Source organism: Enhydra lutris, unplaced genomic scaffold, assembly GCF_002288905.1.
Source record: "Enhydra lutris kenyoni isolate GAN:26980312 unplaced genomic scaffold, ASM228890v2 scaffoldscaffold1, whole genome shotgun sequence".
NCBI classification, from domain to species: domain Eukaryota; kingdom Metazoa; phylum Chordata; class Mammalia; order Carnivora; family Mustelidae; genus Enhydra; species Enhydra lutris.
In genome coordinates this window covers 43,327,482-43,348,892 of record NW_019154085.1, presented here as the reverse complement: position 1 = coordinate 43,348,892, position 21,411 = coordinate 43,327,482, and the positions used below count along the sequence as shown (strand labels likewise).

The window sequence follows — 21,411 nt, the reverse complement described above, 5'->3', positions numbered from 1 at the left end:
ATATATCACTGAAAATATGTGAATTATGGTACCCTCTGATGATTATTTAAACATTAAGGTAGAACAGTGATACAACCTTTATCTCATTCAGAGAAAGCCAGTATCTGTCTACCGTTGATTGCTTAAATACGTTCTGTACCTTTCAAGGACAATCACTGAAGGAGATAGTCATATATAAGATTTCCAAGAAGTTGGGGGGAGTGTTCGTGCTGGGCTCTCCTTTCTCTTCAAATAATAGTCAGGTTGTTGGGCACTGAGGCAGGGTGGACAGTAGAGGGGGTGGTTCACATGGGCTAATCAAAAAAAGAAAAGATGAAGAAATAGAGATTAAAAGATTTCACACTGAAATAAAGAAATTCATGTTGCCTTAAATATAATTTGTGTTAGTTACATTTCAATTCCTAATTTATACATAGCAGGGTTGATAAAGAATTACATTATAACAAAATTAGCCAGAATAATTAGCATAGTATATGTGCTACTGATTAAACACCCAGCAGATAGCTTGGTAATTAAGATCAGTGAGTGCCATATTTTGAGGCTTTGTCATCTTATTATCTGCCTAACAAGTGCTTCATCTTTACCTCCCTTCTGATTTGAAGTTTGATAGCAATCTCAATAATTCTCGGGTTTTTTCTTCAAATTACCTTACCAAATTCCAATAATTTTCCTTTGGCCACTACCCTCCCTCTCTTTGCATTTACACAAATGGTGCTTGTGTTGTTATGTTTCTTTCTAAACGTAAGACATTTGATACTGCCAAGCATTTGGACCTGGAAATTCAGGTTCAAAAATCTCTCCTGTCAAAATTCATAATTCTTTGGCCAAAGGAAGAATCAGAGGGCAACTACCCTCTAGACAAGTTGGTCAGACATCTGAACTGAAGACTGATCCATTGAGTTAAGATCTCAAAAACCCATTTCCAGGGCACCTGGTGGCTCAGTGTGTTAAGCCTCTGCTTTTGGTTCAGGTCGTGATCTCAGGGTCCTGGGATCGAGCCCCGCATCAGACTCTGCTCAGCAGGGAGCCTACTTCCCCTTCTCTCTCTGCCTGCCTCTCTGCCTACTTGCGATCTCTCTCTGTCAAATGAATAAACAAAAGTCTTTAATTAAAAAAAATATTTTAAACCCATTTCCAAGATTCCCAGAATGTCTCCAGCAAGGTCTATTTTCAGTTCCTGTGACACTGGAAGGCAGTCCATTAAGGGGTATTGGCCACTTGCTCATTGATGACCCCAGCCCACCATGCCACTGCTCCTTCTTCAAAGACTCTGGGGTTGGCTGCTGTCCAAGCAACATACAGTGGGATTTTATCATGGAAGGCAAGAGTTCAAGGGCCAGAGATCGGAAGGCTTGGGGAGATCATCCACATTATTTATGACATTCTTGTGCTGCATCTCTAGATTAAACCAGGACATTGCCATGATTTTAAAGGTAGACTGAATACATCAACCAGAAACACTATGAGGTGCAAGTCAACAAAAACTCGTGAACAGTGCTTAAGGAATAAAGATGGGAAGTCTGGTGGTTGGCGGCCCAGAGCTAAAGCAAAGGTCCAGAAATGTCATTGAGAAGCCATCTCTTCCCCTCCTTCTATTCCATTCTCCTCAGTATGTTGATCCTTCACTCTTGACTCTCACCTCATGGCTATAATATGGTTGCCACATCTCCACACATCATGTCAATGTTCAGGGAAAGAAGGAAAGTGGACCACTGGGTAATACTTCCCCTTTCAATCAGTTTCACGAAAAAATCTCACTTTTGCTGAAAGAGGGCATTGCACAACAGTACCTATGAGAGTTCTCTTTTAAAATGTTGTCCCCTTATCTTCTTCCTCCACTTACCAACATGTCTACTGCCCCATCCCTAGAATAATCTTAACCGGAGACCTTTAGGAAGCTTGATTCCCGTGGCCCTGTGAAGAAAAGGGCTGCCAGCCAATGGCCCTCCCCAGCAGCTGAAAGGCGAGCCGGGTTTGTTCTATTTAAAGCAACGCCCACAGTGCCCTGCGCGCCACAGCTGCTACCTTTGGACTCAGTTGAGAAGTTTGGTCCATGCACAAACAGCATGACGATGTCCAACTCTGATCGCCTTCCGGATTACCCGCTCCACTCAGATTTAGTGAGGAGATTAAAGTCTGCCCTGGACGCCAGGGATGAGGAGAGGGTGAGCCACTTGATCTGCACAGAAGTGGGGCACGTGGACGCCGTGATAGAACTGGACAATGATGACTGGATGAAGGACCCCGCGGCTCAGCTGCCCGTTGGCGCGCTCGTAGGTAACCAGCGTGTGTCTGACACCGAATTCCCCATCATGAGGGGTGGGCTGTTCCTGGAGGTGGAAGGGTGAATGGGTGAAAATGGCACATGCTGGAGGCTTGCCTGTCTGGTTCTTGTTTATATACGTACACACTTGGCTGCATGCACCATGTGTGTTGCTATGCAACCCCTGGTACCTGCTACAAACAATTTAAATAGAGGACAAGCACTCCTGGGGCCCCCGTCCTCCCACACACCTGTTTCCATTTCTCCACTTTTTCTGCATGTGTAGATTTCCCCCCTCCCTTATAGCCATGTCCGCGATGTTAATTTTGTGTTCTGCTCTGTTGAGTTAATATATCTAAAGTATTTTCCATGACGCTACATAGTGTTCTTAATTTCAATCACCTATTGAGGTGATTAATCACAAAATACTTAAACCGAATGCCAACAAGAAAGGAATATTTGTTTACATTTTTACTACCATAATTAATGCCATAATTAGCATCTTTATCAGCCTTCGTATGGTGGTTTTTTTTTTCCTATTCAGGTAATATCCTTTTTTTAATAATTTATTTTTTTATTGTGTTATGTTAGTCCCATACATCATTAGAGTTTGATGTAGTGTTCCATGATTCATTGTTTACCTGTAACACATCAAGTTATAGTCTTAAAATAAATTCCTAGGAGCAGAATTACAAGGACAAGAAAACAAGGACAGAAAAGTTAACAAACTGCTTTCTAAAAGGGTTTCCATTTCCTCTGACAGTGAGAACGTGTGTCTCACCACATCCTGAACATTGCTGGTGGTGAATATTTATCCTTGAGCCAGCAACTGAAAAAGCGTGCACTGGTCCTTGTCCTCTGCCTGCCCACCCATCCTTCTGGTACAGGTCAGGACAAAGTCTTAGCCACAGGGCTTTCTTTTTCTTTGTAGACCTGTACACATGGGATGTGTCTATTCAGGGAGGCAATCTCTTCCCATTTCTTTTTTTTTTTTTTTTTTTTTTTTTTTTTTGTCATTTTGCAGAACTTCTTTGTATAAAAAATGGAACTATTTGCCCTGGTGCAAGATTTCCTTTCTTTTTTTATTGTGTTATGTTAGTCACCATACAGTACATCATTAGTTTTTGATGTAGTGTTCCATAATTCATTGTTTGCATATAACACCCAGTGCTCCATGCAATCTGTGCCCTCCTTAATACCCACCACCGGGCTCACCCATCATTCCACCCCTCTCCCCCAAAAAACCCTCAGTTTGTTTCTCAGAGTCCACAGTCTCTCATGGTTTGTCTCCCCTCTGATTCCCCCACTTCAGTATTCCCTTCATTCTCCTAATGTCCTCCATGCTATTCCTTATGCTGCACATATGAGGGCTGTGTTCTAGCTTGTCAGAGGTGCTTGGCCCCTACAAGGTGTACAGAAGGCTCTTGTCAACCCACTAGACTGAGTCCTGTCATACATGCCTGCATGTACACACATGTACACCTGCACACACACACACACACACACACACACTCACATTCACACATACACACATGCTCCCACGAGCAGAAAATATATCAAAAAGGAGTGTTCACGGGACATTGGTGCTAGCCAGTGGGGCTTTCATGTGATGAAGAGGGAGATCCAGATCAGTCTGGATGGGGGTGACAATCGCTCTGCTCCCTCATGGCATGGGTGTACCCCCTTGGCTGCCTTTCACTGGGGAGTTAAGCGAGCTGCATTAGGCTATAGGGAGAAAACATCTCCTGCTTCTTCTTTTCCTTGGTTTTCCTAGTATCTGTGGCCATGATCAGGGTAAGGGTCCAGGAGCCACAAGCCCAAAGAACAACACGCCTCTGTTCTGATCTTAGCTTCACGTAGACAGGCACTGTGGTCTCATCAAGCCAGTACCTGGGACGCTGCCCAGTGCAAGAGATTGCCCTGGCGTGTGAGGAGGGAACTCGGTCATCATAAACTGCAATTTCTCCTGGAGCACTGAGCTCTATGTTTTGCGTTTGCCACCCTCCCTACCTCACCCTGTCTGCCCTGTGCCCATCTATGAAGCTGACCTTCTGAACTGCATCACCTGCCTCATGCACTCTGACCCCTGTTGGATGCAGCAAATGGCTTTATCCTTGTGCCAAAAGCTCAGCTCCTGGCTGACAGCTCTCACCTCCCATCTTGCCCCTTCAGACACAGGGATGAGGGTTCCCCCTTTGTCTATGCCACGCCTGGTTGCCATCCCTGAACCCCGCCTACATTTGTTACATCCCATGGTCATGCCCTCTGTTTTCTGCTATGCTTAAAAGCAAGTCCCCCCTCGACATCCCCTTTTACAAAGCCATCAATGCTGGTTGGGGATGTGTGTATTTGGAATCCGCAATTTAAAATATCATTCTTTTCACATTACTAATTGCCCTGCCCCATCTTCACTGTCCCCCAACCACCACAACTCTGCTGGACACTTGAAAGCAGTGACATTTGTTTTAAGAGAGTTTTGTTCCTTCCCACAATGAACCCATTACATCCTAAATCATATATGTATATACTTCTCCCTGCTGAAGTGCACCATTTAGAAAGGCAAGAACAATTCGTTGCTGATGACATGTTTTAAGGGCTTGGGTTGCTTCAGGGTTGTTTTCATTTCAGGGTGATCATACCCTGAATGATTAAGGCACATCTTGTTACCAGTGACTCTATTATAGGGAAAGAGGACTGGCCTTGAATCCAAGGCAGAGCGTGCAGTGTGCTCAGTCTTGTGTTCTGGGCATGCTGCTCCGGGCATGATGTGAAAACAGTATTTGAAGGAAACAAGAAAGGGAAGGAGAGCCTAATTAGAAGGTGACTGAAGACAGTTTATAGGTGAGAGATGACAAGGGTCTCAACCAAGAGAGCAGGATAAACACAAAGGTCAGTGATAAAGATGAGAACTGCATGGGTGGGTCCATGGGAAGGTCTTGGTGACAAGTAGAGGCTGGTGCTACCAATGGAGACCAAAAACAGAGGGACCTAATTGTGACAGTGTGCTGAGCCCCTACTGTGTGCCTGGCAACAGGGAGAGTGGAGAACATAAACAAGAGTGATATGAGGGATGACTCCCAGGCTCACAGCCCAGGCACATCAGCCCCGAGCGGTCACCAGGGGTCTGGAGAAGCTCCCGCCATGGAGCGGGATATTCAAGAAGGGAACTTGGGCTCTGCCACCAATGAGCTGTGTGACCTTAGGAAAGTCTCTTTCCCTTTCTGGGCCAGTGACATGAGATTCAATGAGGGCTTCCCAAACAGAGGTCCATGATGGAATGAACTTGGGAGATGCTTCCTGCAGAATCATACGCTTGGAGTTTGGCACAATGGTATATTAAAGGCTTGGTGTGGTTTTGTCACCAGGGGAATTGGTAGTTTGTAGGTGCTTCTTGGGAAACGCTGACTTGGATCAATGTTGAGGTCCCATCATCTCTGTGCTTCTCTGGGGCAATGATCCCAAAGATTCATTGTCACAGCCTGCAGTGAAGCATGAGTTCCTTTTTGCTGAGTGTGAGAGCAAATGAGCTCTTTCTCAAGGCAACTTTGAGTACTTGAGGACTATCTTTGTCAGAAACAAGAGCTGTTTGGATTTAAATATACATGTGAGGTCTTTAGAATGCTTGAAGAGTGGTCAGAACTTATGGCAATATGCTGAAATACAGCCCATACTGGAAATGGATACTGTGAAGAACTTATTCTCCTCCAGGGGAGAAATAGGAAGATGGGATATGGGGCTGGGCCAGCGAGGACCAGCACCTGGAATGCCCACTCAGGTCAGGAGAGGCAGGAGCCAAGATGCATGTTGGCAAATGCATTTAGGGGAGAGGAGGAAAGTTTCCATCCCAAGAACAACCCTGGTTACAGGTTTTTGAGTCTAGTTCCAAAGATGACGATCTGCAAAAATAAGAAAAAGAAAAGTAACCATTCTCTCTCCTGTGCTTTTCACTATGAACACACAAGGACCTTATCTGTCAGTGAACTCCCCATGTTCATTGCACTAGGAACTTACTATTCAACCAAAGGGAACACAAAACAACAATAATAATTTATTCCAATGCATCATGTCAGCATCACAATAAAAGCATGAGAAAAGGAGGCACCAGCTGAGAAAATGGTGGGAGGAGCTTTTTCTGGAGAAGTTTCCCCAGGTGTAGATGCCCCCCCTTGATGAGGGCTGAGGTCAGAGGAACTTGAAATTTTAGCCCTAACAGATCATGGGACAAAGTGCAGCATGTGTCCTCTGTACACAGTTGGCAGACAGGCAGGGGAAAGGTCATTGGCTGGGATTTCCCTAAAGACACTATTCACATGTCCCCTGCAAGGATGGACTGGGATGGACCAGGAATGGGGCATTCCCCCCACCTCTGTGTGTGTGTGTGTGCGTAAGAGAGAGAGAGAGAGAGAGAGAGAGAGAGAGAGAGAGAGAGAAGGTGAACAGGACCAAGCACACAGCTATCCAATAATCAACTCCCCCATCTATGCCATCCACCCCATTCCAATAGGAACCTCCCCACCAGGGCTGCACCCAAATTCTGAGGCACGTGAGGACCTCCTTTGCTCACCTAGGCCACACCTTCCTTCCAGAGCCTGCTCAGTGGATGGCCTCCACTAGAGGACCATCCCTGTTCACCTGGCCCACAGACTCTCCTCCTCCATAAAGACACAATGGCCTCAGTCTCCATTAGTTATGGAAACACATGGCCTTGCTGGGCTAATTGCTATACCCACCAGATATTTAAAACTTAAAAACAACTCCTTGAAGGTGAGAACCTTACTGAACACATATTGGTACCCAGAGCCTAGCACAGGGTCTTTGCTCTGAGAAGGAGCTCAAAGTCTGTGTGTGCTGCCTAGCACAGATAGTCTAAGCTCTTTTGCTGACATGACGGATTGCCTTCCTATGGATACTACTGGGGTTAGACTTTCTGTAAAGAAATATTTAATTCTACTTTTGGATAATATTTTAATATTAGTGACGATTGCATCATTTGTCCTCACATCTTTCAATGCCTATCAGTTCACTAACCACCAAGAAGATGGAAAGGGAGAAAGGATGGCTGGGGGAGGGGTGGCGAGACCCTTCTTGCCCCCAAATGCATCTACTGTACAATTTGGTAACTGGTGTAATCAAACTACTTAAGAAACAACTGATTACTAATTGCTATTATTAAGGATGTCAGCATTCCATGATTTTGCTGCTGATATATTATATACAAGTCAAGATGCTACTTGAATTCTTGATTGAAACAGAAAACTAGAGACATTATGTTGTGTTCGGGGTAATGGTATTTAAGCATCTGGAGGCAAGTTAAAGAAATACTAATTGGGTTTTTATTAAGAGATCGCACCCAGCAGCATGTATACACTTGGGGAGTGATTGTGGGGAATGTTTGATAGGCATATGCATACACGTCAAAATGGGGTCTGTTTGTGCAATGCAAATTCTCACCCAGCCAGCACCCCTGTAGGTTTGACACTGAGTCCACCATCACTTTGGGCCACATCTGCCACCCCTTCCCTGTGCATGGAGGAGAACATCACCCAGGACAAACCCAACAGTCAAATGTCAGTGAAATGAGCACAGCCCCTCCCTTGTAGGAGTCATATCTGAAGTAATGACAGAAGCATGTATGTTGCTGGTGGCTCTGAGAATGGTGTGCTGGGGATAGCAAGAAACTAACAGTGAGATGACCCAGTTCTTGCCTTGGTTCTACCACTGCCTCCATGGCCTTGAACTTGTCAGTCCATCTCTCTGAACCTTAATATCCTCACTTTAAAAACATGGGGTTGGTTGGCTCATCTCTCAGGGTCTTTATAAATTGTGCTAAGGTTTTGAGACCAATGACTTGTGTTTGTGGAGGCCATTAACAAAACCCCGTTGCCTTTGGAAGCCTGGAGCATCCAAACAGAGCCCTTTGTAGACCCCACCCCACATGCAAAGGAATGGCTAACTCCACAACAATGGGAGAAAGAAGGTTTCTCCTGGAGCGTGGTGGGAGACTGATTTATGAACTTGAATGCACCAAATAAGCAGCGGCTTGGCACAAGTCCAACCTGTTCTAATCTTTAGGGAGAATACATCCCCAAACCAGAACATGTTAGAACTGGAACCAACCCTAAGTGGAGGCAAAGAGAGAGGACTCACGGTATCAAGGACCTTCATTAAGTCCGTATTTCCCAAGGGCTATTGTCTTTCCTGCTTACCCAGCTGAGGAAAACGGGGCTCTAAGAGGGTATGTTACACACCCGAGGCCTCACAGCTGGTGGAAAGTATAAATCCAACACTCTTCCCAGAATTCCATGATACCTGTAGTTCACCCATCTTACAGCTGCATTTTACAGATGGAGACACTGAGGCTCACATTTGTTACTCCATTGGTCAACAGCCAGTTAGCAGCAGTGTATAAACAAGGTATGTTTCCTGAGTTTTAGTCAAAGGCTCTTGATACGTACCCACCCAGACACATTTTTCAGGAAGATCCATGAACAAATTTCCCCCACTGAAGCTGCATACAGCCCTTTTACTTTACCTTACATACATATATACTCATGCCCACACACATCAATAGCATGGAGTCTCTGGCTTCAAATAATTCAAGTAAGAGTATTAAGAAAAAACATGGATGAATAAATGGGGTCCTTGGCTGCCAAATAAAACAGAAATGGAAAGCAGGAGGTCAGCGGTGACAGGGAAGGATAGAGAGGGAAGCATTCCACCATCTCGGCTGCACACCCTAAGCAGACGATGTGGGGGCAGGGAGACCCTGCTCGAAGCAAAATGAAATTAAACCTTTCTAAGTACTTATAAATCAGCACCTAATGACACTATCCCACCACCAGCCGGAGCATTGCTCTTATTACTTTGATTCACAAGCCAGGAAAAGATCCGGAATTATGCACAAATTATTGTCCCATCTTCTTAATTAACACTGATTGCAAAATTCTTGCTAAAGTCCTTGCTAACAGACTCAATTATGCGCTGCCTGAATTGATTCACCCAGATCAAGTGGAATTTATTAGAAATACACTTTCCTACAATAACATCAGATTATCTTTGAATATAGTTAAATTATTTAGGAATAAAATGGCTCTAGCCTTTGCTTTAGATACAGAAAAATATCTCCCACCACCTAGAATAAAGATATCTCTTTGCTTTCAACCAGATACACACCCTAGGCTCTCTTCTTCCCCAGAAGCAGGTTGAGTCACTGTGATGAGATGAGATGCATGCCTTAGAGCTAATGGTCCAGCTTCAGAGCATATGGGGCAGGAAGAAAAATCCTACAGGGTCATGTCTCAGCTCCCCCAGTATGAATTGTCACTGCCTGTGGAACACAGTGAAATTGCAATTAGACTAAATCAGGATATTTTCAGAATCAAAATTGAGAAACAGGCTAATAAAGAAATAATGTATGCTGATGACATACTTCTATTAGCATCACTCCCAAGCACACTGGAGAGTTTTGAAAGAACAAAAAGAAATGAGGATGATAGCAAAGAGGCTTTTCTCCTTCCCAGGAGGATGGCGGTTCCTGCAATGGTGAGCTCTGTTCAGGAAAAACATTCCTAAGGCACTAATTGGAAGTGGCAAATGACTACCTGTAGCTTGGTTCTACTTCTCCATCTCATTGCCCATTATCTTCCAATACTGAATTCAGCATCTGGATATGAACGGGGACTGGGTTTGTCCTATTCACCATATTCTGGCACACAGTAGGTACATGATAAATATTAACAGGCCACATAACATATGGGGGACACTAAAATTCTCTTGGGCTGGTCCTTGATAGATGGATATGTTCTCAACAAGCTGTGATCAAAAGCAAGGGAATCCAAATAAAGGGAGTAGATTGAGAAAAAGTGAAGCATGCTGGGGCACAACACCCTATGCAATGAAGAGGGACCTGCCTGGAAATGAGGCTGTGTAAATCAGAGTAGGGGGAGAAAAGTAGAGACAAGTAAGTTGGGATAGATAGCACAACATGAGACCACAAATTCTAGACGAGGGTTTACACTTATCTTGGAAAGGCAGTGAGGATCCATTCAGCAATGGAATGAGATCTTCTAATAGGAAGGATGGCAGTGGAGAGACTGGGGCCAAGGAGGTGCTTCCTTCTCTATTAATTGAGTCCTTAAGGCAATACAACTCACCCACCGCTCTTGAAGTTAGAGTTGGCTTTGTTGTAGTCAACAATGGGCTTAACAGAAGAGGGTCTATGAATTTGAAAATAGATCAACAGAAAGTATCCAACCTGAAGAACAGCAAGTAAAATGATAGAAAAGAAAATGAACAGAGACTGTGGGACAATATAGAAGATCCAATATAGCCAAATGGAGTCCAAGAAAGAGAGAAGGAAGATAATGGAGCAGAAGAAATATTTTAAGAAATAGATTCCAATCATTTCCCAAGTTTGATGAAAGACATAAATTTACAGATTCAAGAAGTTCAGCAAACCAGAAGAGAGATATAAGTGAGGAAAATATGTCAAATGTGTGCCAGGGTACCTGGATGCTCTGCTGAGTGTTGTTGAGTTGAGCTTGCCTTGAGAGGAGAGAGCAGGTTCACTCAAGTGAGGAGTGGGAAAGGCACACAGAGAGAAGAGTGCAATGACTGTTTCCTATTTGAAGGTGCCTGTCTCTCCCCTTCCCACAAACCTGCAGTGGCTCCCTACTGCCTACAGCAAAGGCCAACAAATTATGGTCCTAGTCCTGGCTGCCAGTTTTTACAAGTAAGGTTTGATTGGCTGTGCTCATTCATTTACATATTATCAATGACTACTTTCATTCTATCATGGCAGAGCTGAAGTTGCCACAGGGACCATACGACCTACAAAACCTAAAATGTTTGCTTTCTGGCACTTTGCAGAAAAAGTCTAGTGACCTCTGTCCAATACCTTCTAGTTCAAATTTTATAGCAAGTGTTCAAGGGCCTGAAAGATGTGCCAGGAGCTAACTTACCCTTAAGCACTTCTGCCAGCATCCTTTCACCAGCCCTGTACCCCGGTGAGTGATGGAAAATAGCTCTAGTCAGAGCACAGTGAGAGGCAGATGACACTCTGCCAAGTGTTTGCCATGGAAATTGACAGTAAGCTTTTAAAAATATTGACAGCAACTTAACAATATGACAGTGTGTGATTGCCAGACTGGACTTTTTTCTATTATATTTTTTCTTGTAATTAATTTTAATTGTACTTTAAAAAAGAATCAACCCATGGCAAATTGAGACAAAAAAAAAAATTCCCAGGTGCTTAACTAGTGGTTAGGAACTCTGGTTAAAACCATCCCCTAGGGGAGCCTGGATGGCTCAGCCAATGAAGTGCCTGCCTTTGGTTCAGGTCATGATCCTGGGGGCCTGGGATCAAACCCACATCAGGCTCCTTGATCAGCAGGAAGCCTGCTTCTCCCCTGCCTGCTGTTCCCCCTGCTGGTGCTCGCTCTCTGTCTCTCTCACTCGCTCGCTCTCTCTGTGTCAAATAAATCAATAAAATCTTTAAAAAAAAATACCCCAATGACACTATCAATCCCTTCACCCTTCTTGGCTCTTGAGCAGGCCATCTCTCTGCTCTCCTGTCTTCACCCGCTCTAACAACACACACCCACCCTCCATCCTTCCAGGTGGTCCAAGAAACTCAGGAGCTCACAGTCTGATGCTGAGTGGAGTTTGCCTCACAGGATATTTGCAGGGCATGAACACCTGTGAAGAGAGGGAGAAAATCAGACTGGCAGAGGAGAAGTTGATCTGTGACACAGGAGGCACAGTGCCATGTGTAGCCAACCCTAGGGGAGCTCTGGAGCGGAGACCCTTCTCACAGTTTTCCCACATTGGGTCAAGATATCAGGACCTCTCCACATACCTAAGTGGTCATGGGATCTGGCTGCCTTGAGAGGTGTATTCTGGAGTAAGGCAGCTCTCTACAGCTGAGACAAACCCCGAAGGAGTTGCATCAGGGTAACAACTCCTCCCTAAGAGTAGGGTCTGGGCGACCCCTCTCCATGTCCAACAAAGGTCTAATCCCTGCCACTCACTTATGTTCTGACCCCCTGGGCCTGCTGGATGCTGCTTTTCTTTACTACCCACAACTCTTCCTCTGCCTGACCCCCCTTCCAGAAGGCACTCATGGCCCCATGCAATGCAGCTCTGAGGCTACACCTTGCCTCTTGCTCAGCCAAAAATAATAGGGTACAGTTGCTCATCCCCACTATAGGTTAAGGAAAGGAAACAGACACCCTCCAAGGGACATGAGCTAGCCTTGTACCTCAACCCCCTCTGTGCTTTGCTCAGATGCCTCCTGTGGAGAAAGTCTGACCCATCCCTACTTCCCATCACTATAATGCTCTGTTTGTTGCATTCTACCCATCAGACCTGCACCTGTCATTGGCAATGATCTCATCCTGCTCACTAGTTACTGGTTGCCTCATCTATCTCTCCACAAAGTGCAACACTTCCTACAGGCAAGGGCTTCTACTCTTTGCCTCTGTAGGCTGCTAGGCTGCTAGCACCTGGAAAATCCCCCATATGTATCAGCTCAACATAGAATATTTCCAAATTGCACAGAAATGTACCCTTCTACCTGCAAATTAAGAAGCATCAGTTTCGTTGAAGCTTTCCAAAATTTGACTTTTAAAAAAATATTATTTTAGGGGCGCCTGAGTGGCTCAGTGGATTAAGCCTCTGCCTTCGGCTCAGGTCATGATCTCAGGGTCCTGGGATCGAGCCCCGCGTCGGGCTCTCTGCTTGGCAGGGAGTCTGCTTCTCCCCCTCTCTCTCTGCCTGCCTCTCTGCCTGCTTGTGATCTCTCTCTCTCCGTCAAATAAATAAATAAATAAATCTTTTTTAAAAAATCTTATTTTAACTTGCCTTTGCAATTAGTAAAATTATATATTATATATGTCTGTAATAGTCATTTTCATTTCTTTTAATGCCTTTTTCCTATCTTTCCGTTGGAAGCCCAAAGTTCTCATTTCTTACCAACTAAAAAATGAGTGAAGCCAACTTTAAATCCATCAGACAAAACTGGCCCCACTCTGCTCCATGCCAAGCAGCAAAGCAACCAAGCAAGCCCACCGGGAGCCCCCCTTCTTCAACCGCAGGATTAGCCAAGTTCTCGTATCTAGAAGGGATATGAAGGGTGACAGGACATAACGATCAGATCAAAGCAACTTCAAGAGAGAAGTATTTCGCTCTCAGTGTGAGATTCATAAAAAACAATCAGTCTTAACATGCAATTTGTCTCAAGAGGCAGGAGCTGCAATTTTATCATGTAATTAAATCCCCATGACAGTCGTAAAGAAACGTTGTCACCTTTATCAGGGAAAGCTTCAATAATATGTTTTCCAGCAATGTCCCCTGAGTCTATAAATGTCCTTCCAGGGCTATTTACTCTTGACTGTGCGTGTTCAGGATCTGGCGGCCCTGTTTCACACTCTACCACAGTGGATATGCAGCCCTCAAGGGCACCTTTGGTTCAGAGCTTCCAAAAAAGCTCTCTTGGGCTCTGGATGAAAGCAGCACTTGACCTTTGGATAAGATTGCATTCATAATGAGAAGGGACACTGTTATTTTGCGTGATCCAAGTTGGGCTGGGTAGCCATGTCAGCAAAATAGGTTAGCGAGGTGTTCCCACCGCAAACCATCCACCCCCCCGCCATATTGTGTTCTTCCACATGATGGGAATGAGATTTCTTAATAATGTGAAATCAGTACAGACAATTTAAGTCATTATTAATAGATACACTTGATCTGAGGAAGTAAAATGTTTTAATGTTTTGTTAAATGAGGTGTGCTGTGCTAACATTGTTATTCAGAGAAAAGGTTGAGATATTTTAACATTTTTTATATTAATGTCTGTGTGACTAACTCTGGTACATGGGTGAATGTGTCCTGGAGCTCTTGAAAGCAGAGCCTTACACACCCGCCTAGCTTATTATTCTAAAAACTTTTTTTTATTATTTGAAAAAGCTACAGGGAGAGGGGATGAAGGAGGAGTGGCTCTTAGAAATTAAATGGGACAGTGGGGATCAAAACAAGATAAAATGATTTACGGTGAAAGTGGATTCACAGTAAGACCTTAGCTCTTGGCCAAGCTGTAGTAATGTGAACATCTAGGGTCTGACCGAATTTCATACACGTCCATTTAGAGAAATGATTCGTGTAGGAAATATGAACTGACCAGGCTAACAATACATATTCACATATTTGAGAAAGTGCTCAGAATCTCACAACGTCCACCTGGGGAATGACTTGCTGTCTTAACTTAACCATTTACTTGGACACTTGACCCCAGAAGGAAGCAGACATTTTCCCAATGGCCCAGGAAAGAATCCACACATTTGGCTCTCTCCAAGAACACAAAGAAATGGCAGGGAGCGAAAATCTACTTCGTGGCCTGAACACATGGAAAGTCTCTGTCCTGGAGAAAAAACAGTCTGACCCTGTAATAAAACCCACATTTCAAGCTCAACTAGATTTTTCCACTGAGTACTAGCAGAGCTCATCCTCAGACACTTCTGAGCAAAAGAAAATCATTCATCAGTTCAATGGCAGAATACAAAGATCCTGACATCACTTGAGAACAAGAACTACCATTCATTCAAACAGTACCATTTGTATATCTCATAATTTTAAGGCGGATTTTTACTTTTTCATCTTATCTGATTCCAAAGCCAAAACTCCCTCTCATGAGCTACCTGCCCTTCAGTTTTTGTGTCTCCTATGGATAAAACGTGTTTATAATTCAAATCCAAAAAATAGTCTTTGCAAAATTATATTCAAGTCCAGCTGACTACATGGGCAATTATTAGAGAGATTTAGTCCATTCACTGAGTTGTCCAGGTAGAAGCTGGGTATCCACCCGTATTTGGATTTTTGTCCTTCTTTTCCCAAGATTACTCCAATAAAAGGCCACCACAGTCAAATCTGTGTAGTACTCTGAAAGGGTCCACAGATACAAATGAAGTTCTTCCATCAGATAAGTACCATTTGATAGTTCCTCTGAAGAACCAAAACTATTAAGCATACTGATTTGGAGAAGGTTCTTTTCATCAGAGTCCCCCTCTTTCAAGAAGGACACGGTATTTGTTCAGAAGAATTTCCTGGACCAGGTCTCTGGAGAAAAAGCTGGAACTGGCAGGGCCTGAGAATGTGTGGAACCACAATGAAGGGGAAAGGAGGGGAGGAGGGACTTCAGTGGTTGCACCAGAGACAGAGGAAGTGCAGATGGAGAAGAGAGGTGGGGTAAGACTGCACCCGGTGCCAGACCCTTCATAACTTCAGGATAGTCACCAAACTCCCTACATGATGTTGGTAGTGGATGTAAAGCAAACAAACCAGACAAAAAAACTCAAGAGCCAATGTTGTGCCCCAGTGTGGGGGCAGGACAGAGCATACACAGTCTGAGCAGACAGGAAGGTCAAGAAAAACATGAGGAGGCAAAGCAGAGGTGCTGCCAGGGTCCCAGGAAGGAAGGGAACTCAAACTGACCCTGACTGACACAAGTTTCTCTGGACCAAGATGCTCTCTGAATGGTTTAAAATACCGTCAGATAATCTGCAGTGTTTATGTCACCTAGCACCATTAACCTCTGACCCTAAAATCAAGAAAAAGAAAATCCTGGTACCACAAACGGGAGCCCCCAGCAGCGTGCAACGGTCTCAGCCACGTGACCCAGAGGACAATGGGATCCTATGTGGCTGGGGCTTTAAGGTCACCTTGGGGCATCAATGGAATCAGCCCATTGCTCTGGCCTGTTGAGATCTTTTGCGATTGTGATTGTCATGATCCATGTCACTCATCAATTGGATATCCACCTTTCCATATGCCATGTAAGTCATCCATAAGCGTACTGCACAGGATCAGAGGGAAACCTTGTCTACACATTAGAAGTCCCTGTGGTCGTTGGGGGGGGGGGGGCGTATCTAACAGACCTGATGCCCAGGATGCATTTCCCACCCCGTGACACCAGGACCTCTCAGGTGAGATCCAGACATCCGTATCTTTTTAACGCTCCCCAGGTGGTTCCATTTGACAGCCAAGATTTGAACCCCTGCTCTGCACATGCCATGTGTATTACTTCTCAAGTTGGAGTTTTTAGCAAGACTTTCCTAAAAGAAGACCCATATTTTTTTCCCACCTTCTCAAAGGTTTCCAGGAAACTTTCCACTGCAGATGGAACTATACCCCATGCCTACATCCCGTCTACATATTAATGAATGACTCCATGTCACAAAGGAAAATTCTTTTATCCACCATGACTTGTTCCTAGGGACCCACAGAGCTCCAAGTATCCCCACTCCCTTTTCTAAATGTTCCCAAACCATCCTTTTCATCCTTTTTAGGGATGTTGCCCAGCACTGATGTCAATTCAGACTTTGAGGGATCAAATTCTTTATTTATTTGAAAACTAAAACTCTGGTCTTTCTGGTCCTTCTGTTTTATCATAATTCTTCAAGGATTTTAATAATTGCTCAGCAACATCATATACAAATTCACTCTTGGAAGAAGTTGAGTTTTCATATGGACTGAAATAGGCAGAGAAGATAAGGTTTGAGTTGTATCTTAAAGCTTACGCATTGGCTCTGACTAAGCTGAGAAGGGTGAAGACAATAAAAATAAAATTAAAATGATCCATACCAAGCAAGGTATGGATGGAAAGAACTGTTGTACAATGGGCAAGAAGGAGCCCAGTGTTGGATCAGGAAACAGTGCTGTTCACCTGTCATCAAAGGACATCATTCAGCTGGTGGGAAGGAGGACTAAAAAACTCCTCTGTGTTAGGGTCCTGTGGTCACTGCTCTTTCTTGTGTGGTCCTTGGGGGCAGGATTCTTATATTTTTTGTCTCTGTATCCCCAAAACCTAACCACACACTCTAGAGCATAATATCCCATGAATGCTTATTGAATAAATAGAGGAACGACTGGATTTGTTTTTAAATGTTTGTAGAGTTTTTTGGTTTTTTTTATTTTGTTTTTTAACATATAACCACATATGGCTATTGCTGCTCTTTAAAAAAACAAAACCAAAAACAAGATGCCTCCGTCATGCTCCTGAAGTAATCTACATGTCCTACTTGTAAAATCAATGCTGTCTCCTGTGGGCTATTTTTAAAGCTCTCACAAAGAACCGTGTCTGTTTCTGGACTGCTACTCTCTACCCACTGAAATCAAGCTTGGATATTTAGGGCGCTGTTGACAAATATAATGCATGGAAAGCTAAATTTATCGCAGAACACAGGCCAAAATGGCTCTTATCCCAGGACTCACCTCCAATTTTCCCACCCCTTCTAAAAATAACCCATGACAAAATACATCAGGAACAAAGGAATTCTCTGGTTTAAAGTGAAGTCCGAGTTGGATCATATTATAGTTGTGTATGAATAAGTCCTTCTGAAATGAATCTAATCACAACTAGTCTGAGAAAAATAACATGGCAAAATGGCTAAGCTTATAGAAATGAAAAATCCAAAGAACAAATAGAGTAACTGCCTAGTATATGAATGAAGTGGGGAGAGTGGTTGGCTTTATGCTAGTGTACAACTGATACAGGATATGGCCTATGTAGTGTTGCCTTTTGTCATTTTCTGTATGCACAAGCCTCTTATGTCTGATGGAGGCTGTGAGTTCCTTGCAAACGTGGTTATATTCTTTACCACTACCCTGTCCATAGCAACCAGCAGTGTTTCAGGCACATGGGAGCAGTCTTGAAAAAAATCTCAGCTCTTCCACTGACGACACTGATTCTCTCTTTGCCACTGCTGATGGAGACAAGGGAAGTAAAATTTAAAACATGTGAAATGACGTTTTAAAGGACCCTCATGGATCCATTTTCATGGATTGGGAGAACCAATATTGTTAAAAATGTCCATACCACCCAAAGCAATCTACCGATTGAATGCAATTCCTATACCAACATTATTTACAGAACTAAAAAAAAAAAAAATAGCCAAAGAAGTCTTAAAAAGAAGAACAAAGCTGAAGTGAAGGTATCACAATCCCAGATTTCAAGATACACTAGAAAACTGTAGTAATCAAAACAGTAGGGTAGTGGCACAAAAATAGACACATAGTTCAATAGGACGGAATAGAGTCCAAAAATAAACCCATGTTTATATGGTTGATTAATCTATTAATATCCAGTGGGAAAGAGACATTCTCCACCAAATGGTGCTGGTAAAACTGGACAGCAACATGCAGAAGAAGGAAACTGGACCACCTTCTTATACCATACACAAAAATAAACTCGAAATGAAATAAAGACCTAAATGTGAGACCTGAACCATAAAATTCCTAGAAGAAAACATAAGCAATAATTTCTCTGATATCAACTGTAGAAACATATTCCTAGATATGTCTCCTTTGGCAAGGGAAACAAAAGCAAGATTAAACTATTGAGATTACACCGAAATAAAAAGCTTCTGCACAGCAAAGGAAAACATCAACAAACGAAAGGGCAGCCTACTGAAATGGAGAAGATATTTGCAAATGATATATCCGATGAGGGGTAAATATCCAAAATATATAAAGAACTTCTATAACTCAACACCAAAATGACAATAATAATAATCCAATTAAAAATGAGCAGAGGACCTGAATAGACACTTTTTCAAAGAAGACATACAGATGGCCAGCAAACACATGAAAAGATGCTCAACAAGTACGCTTACCATGATGAGCACTGAGAAATTTATAGAATTATTGAATCATTCTATTGTACCCTGGAAACTAATATAATGCCATGTGTTAATTATAGTGGAATATGAAAATGAAGAGCCTCCAGGAAGCATTCAATAGACAGTCCTATGAAATTTGGTAAAGCATTTTGACATGTGGGGAAAGGGAGGGTGTACACTGAAGCTCACAGATCTGAGGCAGAACCCCTAGCCCCAGCATCTGAGACCCTGTCCTTGTCCAGCCATGGGGCTAGTTTACCACCTAAATTCCCTAAGGGAAAAAGGTAGCAGATGGCCAAGAACAAGAGGAATTTCAGTGCACTTGAGCAAATTTCAAAGAGATCAATCCATTCGTTCTTTCACCGTCTCCACTGAGGACCAGTTGAGGACCACAGTGACAACACTGTGCTAGGTACTAAGAACCCCCATGCAGATAAAGAAGCTGATGCTTATGGTCCAGTGGGGGGCAGAGACAAGAGCAGCAATCAACAGTGAGCCAGGTACCATGGACAGAGTGCCAGAACAGACAACAGGACTAGCCACGCAAGTGAAGGGAATCTAAGCTGAGCATTGAAGAATGGAGCCAGCCAGGTGACAAGGGGACCACCAGAATGCCAGGTACAGGGGACAGCATGTACATACACTTGGAGGCCTGAGACACCATACACCATCAGAGGACTACCAATCCCTGTGCTAAAATATGTCATGGTCAACGGCAGCAGTGAGGGCTAGGTAGGAAGTCCTTGTGCTCACAGTCAGGTGTTTGGGCGCTGACTGTCTCAGGATCGAGAAGCCTTGAGCAAGTTACCTGGACCTTGGAGTCCTGATTTCCTCTTCTGCAAATGTCATCAAGGCTGCCCACCTATGGGGGTCCCGGACAGAAAGCTACTTGCTGGGGATATTTGGGTAGAAAGAGCCTCCTCCTGCAACTCACCCTGAGCCCTGAGAGCTAAACTCCGTGGACCCTTCGGCACCCTCTGTACTGAGCCTTGGCCCAGACATCAGACAACCACAGAGAGGATCATTAACCTGCAGCCCTATGGCAGCTGGCTCAGGCTGTGACCAAGTCTCTCCTATCTGCACCCTGTGTGTCACCAATGAGAGCCCTTCAGCTTTGGGGACACAGTCAACACTGTTTATCTGCCTGCATGAAGGCATCACAGTGACCAGACAGATGAGCACATCTCCCTCTTCCCAGCAACCCCACAGCCCTCTTCAGAGAGGAGGAGATCTGAGCTCTACCACGTGAGGGGAACTCCAGGCCGTGGGTCAGTCCATGCATGTGCATTTATGCCTGCAAATCAGCTCTATAACCAGGGTAGAACCATATCTGTATTAAATGATAAATGCAGGTGATTTCGCCTTCACCCTTTACCTCTTCTAAGGAAGATCAAGGGTACTCTGCTGGGCCTGCTGTTGTTGTGGAAAGTCTTGGTGAATTACTGTTCAAAACAAAGAGCATGGGGTGCCTGGGTGGCTCAGTTGGTTGGGCAACTGCCTTCGGCTCAGGTCATGATCCAAGTCCCGGGATTGAGTCCCACGTCGGGCTCCCAGCTCCATGGGGAGTCTGCTTCTCCCTCTGACCTTCTCCCCTCTCATGCTCTCTCTCTCTTTCTCTCAAATGAATAAATAAAATGTTTAAAAAAAAAAAAAAACAAAGAGCCAACACAGACAGCCTGCTGAGACTGGGGGACGGGAGGGGGCGTGCTTAGAAGAACAGAAGGAGTCAAGGGGCGCTTTGAGGTACAAAGATCAAGAGACAGAAACACGGGGGAAGAGGGTGCTTAAGAAGTTTGGCTGTGACCAAGCCTGCGCTTTCCCTACAACCCCGATTCCTTGAGTTCAAGTCTTTCTTCCTGTCGTCTCTGTCATTTCTTTGACTGCAACACCATAGAGCAACAGGATCCCACGGGGGTGTGTCCGATCCCATGGATGCGTGTCCAACACTGGAGCCGCGTGGATGGTGGCTGCTGTTCTTTCCCCTCCCTCAGCATCTCTGTGCATCAGTGTCCCAGGCACGTGCTCCACCATGTCCCCTTTGGCCCATCCAAGCAGCACCCTCCCTGAGCCTCCGTCTGCCCTCTAGCCTCTAGCTACACATCTTTTACCATCACTGACACGGACATGGCAAAGAATGCTATAGCCCAACCAAGGTGGCCCATCCCAACTTCCTAGTGGGAGAAAAACAAGAACTGGGAAAAAAAGATGTAAGAATGTGTATTACCCACATTATGAAAAAAATGATTTTATTAATTTTTAGACAATAAAGCCCTGCACTAAACTGTAGCAAATAACTAGTAAGTTGCTAATAAAAAGCTGTTCCCATTCGTTTTGGAAACAGACATTGTGGCATTTCTATGGGCCTTTGGGGATGAGTTCTCAACAACTAAAAGAAATTCATGAGCCACCAGGGGCCCAAGATGATGCCTTTGGGAATCCGTGGTCTACCCTATGGAGCCTCCCACCCAGAGACACTTGGGG

At 44.2% G+C, this 21,411-nt stretch overlaps 1 protein-coding gene across 1 annotated transcript in view; it reads left to right on the top strand.

Annotated features, from left to right (window-relative positions):
* The first annotated feature begins 2,072 nt into the window (after nt 1–2,072).
* LOC111144845 (ankyrin repeat and SOCS box containing 18) overlaps nt 2,073–21,411 on the top strand; it is a 61,984-nt gene continuing 42,645 nt past the window's right edge. The window contains exons 1-2 of the mRNA XM_022499424.1: nt 2,073–2,277; nt 8,939–8,941. Coding sequence (XP_022355132.1) covers nt 2,073–2,277; nt 8,939–8,941 — 208 coding nt within the window. The remainder of the gene's footprint in view (nt 2,278–8,938; nt 8,942–21,411) is intronic.